This window comes from Brassica napus, chromosome C3 (assembly GCF_020379485.1).
Source record: "Brassica napus cultivar Da-Ae chromosome C3, Da-Ae, whole genome shotgun sequence".
Taxonomy (NCBI): Eukaryota; Viridiplantae; Streptophyta; class Magnoliopsida; order Brassicales; family Brassicaceae; genus Brassica; species Brassica napus.
Genome location: NC_063446.1, coordinates 39,217,211 through 39,226,172, shown reverse-complemented (window position 1 = coordinate 39,226,172; position 8,962 = coordinate 39,217,211). Strand labels below are relative to the sequence as shown.

Here is an 8,962-nt window from a genome sequence, read left to right as displayed (position 1 = left end):
AACCCGCTTCTTGTGTGTTTTTCTTTGCTGATGTTTTCGTGCGCTTCATTCTCTACAAAATAGAATCATTGCTCTCAACATGGTTATAATCAATTAAGAAGGCAAAGCTGAACATGAAAATGAAAAGCGAAATCGAGTTGTGATAAAAAAAAACGAAATTGAAAAAAATTCTCTATCCCTAAATCATCTCAAATCATGTTCCAAACTCGTTGATCACAGACAATTGTGTTCTATTCCATGTTTAAACATCTGTTTCATGCATATTTGATCAAGGAATCAACACGGAAATAAGAAATTCACAAAACCCAAAAAATTGCTCAAGAACACGATTTCAGAATGTGGAGATTCGCGGAGTATACCTGTCTTAGGGTGAAGACGAGTGTAGGAATCAGGTAGAGCTCGAAAAATCAAGTGGAATAGAGCCCAAAATTGTTCAAATCGGATGATTATAGAGAGAGAAAGGGGGGGGGCGAATTATAGGGGAAATCGGAGGGGATGAGAGTTCTAAGGTTTAGATCCAAAAAAGGTCGGGTTTTGCCTTATAATTCTGTTTTCCGAACACGCATCGATCGATGCGTTTTGTTTCTATAACGCATCGATCGATCACATTCTTACGGCCCGGGCCATCTTGGTAATCGATCGATGCGTTTTTGTTCTATAACGCATCGATCGATGCGTTTTTAAAAAAACATACAAGATTTTCCGAGGAAATTCCGAGGAACAATTCAGATTGTCGATCGATCGATGGGATACTCTCATCGATCGATCACAATCTTACGGCCCGGTCCATCCTAGTAATCGATCGATGCGTTTTTGTTCTATAACGCATCGATCGATGCATTTTTAAAAAAACATACAAGATTTTCCGAGGAAATTCCGAGGAACAATTCAGATTGTCGATAGATCGATGGGTTACTCTCATCGATCGATCACAATCTTACGGCCCCGTCCATCCTAGTAATCGATCGATGCGTTTTTGTTCTATAACGCATCGATCGATGCATTTTTAAAAAAACATACAAGATTTTCCGATGAAATTCCGAGGAACAATTCAGATTGTCGATAGATCGATGGGTTAATCTCATCGATCGATCACAATCTTACGGCCCGGTCCATCCTAGTAATCGATCGATGCGTTTTTGTTCTATAACGCATCGATCGATGCATTTTTAAAAAAACATACAAGATTTTCCGAGGAAATTCCGAGGAACAATTCAGATTGTCGATAGATCGATGGGATACTCTCATCGATCGATCACAATCTTACGGCCCGGGCCATCTTAGTAATCGATCGATTTGTTTTTGTTCAAAAACGCATCGATCGATGCGTTTTTTTAAAAAAAATTACGTTTTGAAACCCCAAACACTAGTTCGTCGGAATTTCCTCGGAATATTCCGAGGAAATTTCGAGGAAGAAGAGGGTTTCCTCGGAGTTCCCTCGGAATAATCCGAGGAAATTCCGAGGAAATAGGGTTTTTAAACCGAAAACAACGTTTTGCCGTTTGAATAACACCTATATAACCCTTATTAAGTGTCTTACGTTCATTATGAAGTCAAAAATTTGTTCCTTACCGTATAATTAACACTTTTCCGATTGTATGAACGAAATCTCGCAACATAAGAGAAACACTTATACCTTTTAACGAACGGTAAAGGGAATACTTTCAATTAGTTTTGAAATTTGTTATTTCATGGTTTATGCTCATGTATACAAAGAATCCTCAATGGTATGCATTACAATTGTATAAGAAATGAAATACGGCAAAAAAAATTGATGTTTTGAAACCCCAAACACTAGTTCCTCGGTATTTCCTCGGAATATTCCGAGGAAATTCCGACGGATATTTTACTATCTGTCGGAATTTCCTCGGAATATTTTCATTTTACCGGGCAAATATTTCGCGAAAATTGAAATTAGAATTCCGACGGAATTCCGACGGATAATGTCCGTCGGACCCTAGGTTTTATAACCACGAGCCCCTTCTTCTTCCCCATTTCTCTCTTCTTCCTCTGCGCGACTCCTCTCTTTCTCTCCGGCGATTTCCCCCTGAAATCCGACGATATCTCCGGCGATCTCCCTCTTCTCTTACACAAATCATGTAAGGACCCTATCCCACTCTCTTAGGTTCTATTTGTTAGGTTTTTGTGTAGTTTTGATAGATTTTTGTTAGGGTGATTGGTTAGGATTGTGATTTGGTTGTATAATAGGTTTAGAATTGTGATTTGGTTGAATAATTTGTTTTGTTGAATTGATTTAGAATTTTTTTATAATTTTTTTATTTTTTGTATTTATAAAATCGATTTTTGTATATAAAATCGATTTTTGTATTTTACAAAACGATTTTTCTATATAAATTCGATTTTTTGGATTTTACAAAAAAAAATTCTATATAAATTCGATTTTTTGGATTTTACAAAACATTTTAATTATTAAACAATTTTTATTTATTAAAACTATTTTTTGTTTATTAGAACTATTTTTATATATTTATTAAAAAATTTTAATATATATAAATCTTTTTCTGTGATTAAATTATTTGGGATTTTTTTTTAATAAAAAAAATTAATTTATATATTTCTGTATTTATTAAATATATTTTTTTAATTTACAGGTCTCATGATGATCAGACCCGGCCTCGACAGCGTCGTGGTCGTGGTGGTACGGGGAGCCAGTCTCGGGATTCCAGCCATTTTCAGGATTCCCCTTCGCCCCACAGCTCCAACCATACATCTCCCTCTGCTGCACCCGCTCATGCTCCTCTCGCTCCCGCTGCTGCATCCGCTCCTGTTCCTCCGGGTCCTCCGGGAGTGATGAGGGTTGCGGAGTTGGTTCAACAGCCCGGTCGTGACCATCTTCCGTATCTCACTCCGTATCCACATGGACGGGGTCAAACATGGTAATTAAACATTTTTTTTCTTTAAATTTGGATTCATTATTAACCGTTTGTTCTTTTAATAAGGTTCAACCGATCCGGGAACGGGATCAGCGCATGGATCAACCGTATGATGTACTCGGCCCTCGACAGTGGACATCCGACTTTCACTCACTTCCCAACCGACAAGCAGGTTCTGTGGTTTCGTCAGTTTGCGGTAAGTATTCTAATTTTTTACTTATATTTTTAATCTTTAATATAAATTTTCTACTAATTGTGTTTTTTTTCAGCAAGAGTTCAACTGGAATTCCGATGAGACGCTCTTTATCTATCACCACTTCGTCCATAAAGTAATGGACAACTATGGGAAGCAGATCCACGAGTGGAAGAAGAAGTGGGAAATCAATAAGGTTCGATTTAATTTATTAAACAATTTTTTAATTTATTAAACTATTTTTTAATTTATTAAACTTTTTCTTTTTTTTTTAATTAAAAGGTCCCAAAGTCGATGAACGACACGGTCTGGAAGGAGTTGTGTGCGCATTGGGATAAGGAGGAGACGAAAGAAACTTCTTCCACCAACTCCACCAACCGCAGGAGCGACCGTAAAGGGAAGGGCATCTACAAGCATAACTTGGGTGCTCAATCTATTGCCACTCTCGGAGATCGCATGGTAAGTTCAACCGCTTTTTCTTCAATTATTTGAGTTTCAGAATTTAAATTTATTGTGCATTTCTTCTAATTTCTAATGTTTCTTTAATTTTATGTTTTTTTTCAAGGCGGAAGAAAATGATGGCGAGCCGGTCGATGATCTCGCCCTAATGAGGAGGGCGTATACCAACAAGAAGACCGGCCAGATTGATGACGGTCTTGTGAGGGACGTGGTCGACCTGGTCCAAACTCAGGTGGTAGACGAAGTGTCTCAGCTTCAAACCGAGGATGACGCTTCGACGGCTTCGACCAACTTGTCCCGGTTTCGAATCAACGAAATCGTTGAATCCGTAAGTTCTTTTTTTTTAAAGTTCAATTCATTTATTTCTTGGTTTAAATTTCTAAATGGCTTTTTTTCTATTCAGTCGGTTCCAAAGAAGAAGGGACGTTTGTTCGGTTTGGGTCGTCGCACCCGGTCGGTTCCTCCTTCTTCTGCACCACCGCCCTTTGTTGATCCAGAAGTACTTACGGCTCAGTTGAAGGACAAAGATGATCGAATATCTTTGTTGGAGACCCAGATGGCGGCTCAACAGGCGGGCTATGAGGCACAGAGGAGGCTGAACCAGCAAATGATGGAGATGATGCAGAGGATGTACCCGAACGAGGTGTTCCCGGACGTGCCAGACCCGTAGTTTTTTTTTTCCCCAATCTCGGAATGTTTTATTTTTATTTGTGAAACTTTGAATATTAATTAGTATGATTTCAATTTTACTTTTAATTTCATATTTTCGAATTTAAATTTCAGAAATTTTATTTTTTCAAAAAAATTAATATTTTTTACATTCCGAGGAAATTAATTATATTTTTCACTAGATCGATCGATGCGTTTTTGAACAAAAACGCATCGATCGATCCGTTTTTTTAAAAAAATATAGCGAGGGACATTTCCCTCGGAATTTTCCGAGGGACAACTCCCTCGGAAAATTCCGAGGAACGGATCCCTCGGAATATACCGACGGAACAGTTCCTCGGAATAAACCGAGGAAAAAGTCCGTCGGTATACTCCTATCGATCGATGTATATATGTCCAAACACGCATCGATCGATGAACTTCCGAGGAATTATCCCGACGAAGTTCTACCTCGGTATATTCCGAGGACTTTTCCGACAAACAAGGGATCCTCGGAATTTCCTCGGAATTCCGTCGGAAAATTCTGAGGGATTTCAGAGGAAAAAAGAAATTCCGAGGAATTATTTCTGACGACGTGTTTCGTCTGAATTTCGTCGGAATAATGATATTCCGACGAAATTCCGACGATTTTTTCCCTCAGAATCCTTGATGTTTTCTTGTAGTGCCTCTAAATCTTAAAATCTTGAAAACCTTCTCAAACCCCTAATTCAATAAGGCCCCCTAAATACAACGGAAATCACCACATTCTTGACTATGTCAACTATATAAGTAATCCAACAAGCATAGTGTCTATCATTAGTATATACCAAAATTTCGTTATATAGGTAGATTAACAACGCTTTTGGCATTCAAGATTCAATACCCTTTATCCAAACTATTGTCAATCACAGTAGAAACAATAATGAAATACCCGAGTTCCTACTAATCTTTATATCATTCAGGCAAAAATATTCCTAGAATTACAAGAAGATTGATTGAACAAAGTCGTGTTAAACTTTTACACACAAAAGTTACCTAAAAAACACATTGTAGTTTGAAATGTATGGCTCTTACTCTTAATTCTGCTCTCTGAAAGGAGTCAACATCATTTTGCTAACGTCTACATCAAGACCACCTCGGCCTGCACAGTTCACATGTTGTCCTTTCCTATACTGTATCAGTTCCAAGCTCTGAAGTGTGCTTAATGCTTTAATCGCTGCCATATCACTCTTTTTATTTGTAACAACGCTGACATATCACTCATCTCCTGCATTTTGATTATGTTTCCCTTGTGCTTTTTCATGAGGATGTCTAAGAAAATCAGAGTCCTGTAATGTAACGCACTAAGCCTAGATCAGATAGCGGTCTCCCCGGTGTCCCGACTTTTCCCTCTTTCTTTGAGAGTTTGTATCCTATATAACACAACAAAATGGGTAAGTTGTTATCAACTTAGTAAAAAAAAAAAAAGAGAAGAGTGAGCTTGTGGAGAGATGTGAGAGAGCAGAACAAGAGTTAGATGGAAAGAATACTCATATAAGGCTATTAAGAATTTTCCATAGCCTTTCCTTTGATATGGAGGAAGGGTAAGGATAGATACAAGCCGAGTTGTACGCTTCTTCTGAATTCTTTTCCTGTACCAAGATAAAATTATGATTAAAATTGACGTCAAGCATATCTGTATTCCTAACCAACTGTAACCACAAACATAAATAGTTGAGTTTGTGCTTGAGGTAATTTTAGGATCAACCTACATGCCACTAACCAAGTGTAACCACAACCATATAAATTTATATGGTGGTACCTTTGAAAAGTATCCAACCATGTGGCGTCGTCCCCCGATCATCACATTCACACATAATATAGAACATGAACAAATCGACGTCGTAGTAAAGAGTTTGTTGGTCAAGAAATAACTTTGCCAGATAACAGAGGTTCTGCGCATAGACCTTGCCATATATCTGTTAGATGTCATTAGCATTTTAGAAATAAACTCCAAGGTCATGAAAATCCATTACTAAAATGTTTGACTAAATTATCGGCTTCCAGATATAAAATTTTAAGTGATAACACCCAACATATTAGCATCACCTTGCAGGAATATTTAAGAGCTTACCTCAAACACTGACAAGATCGAGCTTTGATAGATTTCATCCCCAGGGGGATGCTTCAGATCACATTTCCTCTGCATGCCGCCGCAAAAAAAAAAAAAAAAATTTGGTAAGAAACAGATATATACGTGTGAAAGCTCAAAGGATGCAAAATTAACAAAAAGATACAATATGTCAATATCAGAAATACAATTCCAACAACAGCGGACACAACTTATTTTTTAAAAAAGGTGTCAGTTTTTTTTAATTAAAAAAAGGTGACTCACCGAAAAAAGAGCTTCACACAGTCTTTGTATTCTGGTGGAAACGGAAGAGTACCCATATCTCCGTTGTTATATTCTTCGCTTTTGTGAACTCCTCATGTTCACGCAAACTCGCAGCATCCAGCTCTTCGTGACTGATGAACCTCTAAAAGCACATATCAGAACATGCATAGCGTGTCACACAGCTCACTAAAGCTAGACAACCCCTTACCTCTACATGTGACTCAGGGCCGTCTTTTAGCAGGTGGAGCGGTCGAACAGGGTCCAAAGATTTAGAGGGCCCATAATTTTTTTTATTTTAGTAATAGTTATAAATTTAAAATCATATATTTATTAAAAATCATATAACTATATTTAATTTAATTATTTAATTTTTCGTATTTATTAATCAATAAATAAAAATTACAAATTTGATTTTCTTTACATAACCAACAAAAATGCAATAAGTCAGGAAGAAATTAACATTTATATCAATTATATATTTTGGAAAGTAAAAATAGTTGTTGGTGTTTGATTTAACATTCAGTGTAAATTTAGAAAGTTAATATTCTAATTTGATTATATTTAGGAAACTATTATTAATTAATGATTATAAATAAAGAGAGAAATATATAATTTTCAACAACTTTTACAAAAAATAGTAAACACAAAGAAGAAACACTAGTCTAAGCTTCTATCGAGAAGAAAAATAATGAGTCTCCAACTTCTTGTTTAATCAAATCAAGAGTCCACGGTTTATTGTTTAACTAGATGTTTTGCCCGCACATGCGGGCTTAATCGTTTCACAAATATATATTAATATATATATTTTATTAATTCAAAAATCAGCATGATAACTTATTATTTATGTTTTCAAAAACATTAAATCAAATATCAAATTATATATATATATATATGACGTAAATTTAAATAAAATATATATGTTTATTATTGTTCTGAAATTTTAAAAGAAAACATTCACATATTAAAAATATTTTAGTAAATATATTTATACAAATTTAGTTGATTAATATTTAATTATAGATTGTTTATTTGTTATTTTCTAACTTTTATAATTGAAAAAATAAATTTTAAGATAACAACACAATATATAAGAATTATCTTATTTAAAAAAATTTAATATTATTAATAAAAATCGTTTTTAATTATATAATTAATTATATATAAAATTCATTAAGGGTAACAATGACTTTAACCGCTTAATTATTTTAAATAGTTTTATATCTTATTTTAAATTTTATAACTGAAAATATGTTTTAAGATAAAAATTAATATTATAAATAAAAATTCGTTTTGATTATATAGTTAATTATATATAAATTCATTAAGGGTAATATAGATATTAACCGCTCTAACTTTTAACATGAGAGTTTTATATCTTATTTTAAATTTATAACTGAAAAATATGTTTTAAGATAAAAATTAATATTATAAATAAAAATTCGTTTTGATTATATAGTTACTTATATATAAATTCATTAAGGGTAATATAGATATTAACCGCTCTAACTTTTAATGTGAGAGCTCTGTTGCTAAAATTTACTTCGCAAATAATAGTATAGATCACTATCCATGTTCTATTTTTCTATTAGTTTTTTTATAGATTATAACTCATGATTGTGGATACAAAAAAAAATCAAAAAAAAAAAGAAACCGAAAAATTCATAGTCTCGAAAAGATGTTTTTCATAAGTTTTTAATTATAAAACGAAAAGATGTTTCTTCCTCTCAAATTAGATTGGTGTATTGGTTATATATTATAACAATATTTTGTCAGAAAAACATAAATTATTTTGGATTATTTTAAAGGGTCTTGTTTTTTTTTGAACAGGGTCTCTGTAGAGTTTGAGACGGAGCGCTGATGTGACTCATCAATCTTCCTCTCTTGTTTCGTGCATCTTCCAGCTAGTCTCACCTATAACCAATACACAGTTCTACTAAATACAGTATACAAAGGTCAAGACTTTGAAGAATGGCTACCTTTGTCTTCAACTTTTTTCATCTGAGGCGCACTCTACGGAATCAAGGTCAAGTTGATCTAGCTTAATCCATTCATCAAGTCTTCTGAAACGGTTTAGTACTTTCAACTGCCTTTTTTGAAAGAAAAAAAAAAGTAAGCTAGATATCTTAAAGCACAGAGATTGCTTACTGAAAATAATTTGGGTTTCTCTTGAATCTCTAGTACGTAGTAGGTAATCTTTGGTTCAAGGGTTTAGAGGTTTTTCTCTAATGCTAATTATCTAGGTTCAAAGTTTCGTATATAGTTTGGTCCTCTGCGTTGAAAGTAAAATATATTTTTGTAAAGATTCTACTTTTGTTTGTGGGATCGAATGTTATCTTAAATTTTAAACCGTGGAAGAAAAGGTGAAGAGAAGAATATGAGAAAAAGTTGTTAAAT

General features: G+C 34.4%; 1 protein-coding gene and 1 long non-coding RNA gene across 3 annotated transcripts; both read right to left on the bottom strand.

The window, feature by feature from the left end:
- Positions 1-5,130: 5,130 nt before the first annotated feature.
- LOC106377236 (histone acetyltransferase of the MYST family 1-like) lies at positions 5,131-7,446 on the bottom strand. 2 transcript variants are annotated; one of them, XR_007320567.1, is made up of 5 exons: positions 6,569-7,446; positions 6,308-6,376; positions 5,996-6,152; positions 5,724-5,825; positions 5,131-5,606 (listed from the first exon to the last, which is right to left on the bottom strand). XR_007320567.1 is itself a non-coding variant. In XM_022699763.2 (3 exons), exons 1-3 carry the CDS (start codon positions 6,380-6,382, stop codon positions 5,737-5,739), a joined length of 321 nt encoding a protein of 106 aa, XP_022555484.1. In that variant the 5' UTR covers positions 6,383-6,557; the 3' UTR covers positions 5,131-5,736. The 2 variants fall into 2 exon arrangements, 1 of the variants encoding a protein (XP_022555484.1); XM_022699763.2 differs by lacking the exon at positions 6,569-7,446 and having other exon boundaries at positions 5,131-5,825; positions 6,308-6,557.
- A 755-nt stretch (positions 7,447-8,201) lies between these two features.
- Positions 8,202-8,686, bottom strand: LOC111204632. Its single transcript, XR_002657126.2, has 2 exons — positions 8,545-8,686; positions 8,202-8,479 (listed from the first exon to the last, which is right to left on the bottom strand). It is a non-coding gene; the product is annotated as an uncharacterized LOC111204632 (long non-coding RNA).
- Between the last annotated feature and the right edge of the window lie 276 nt (positions 8,687-8,962).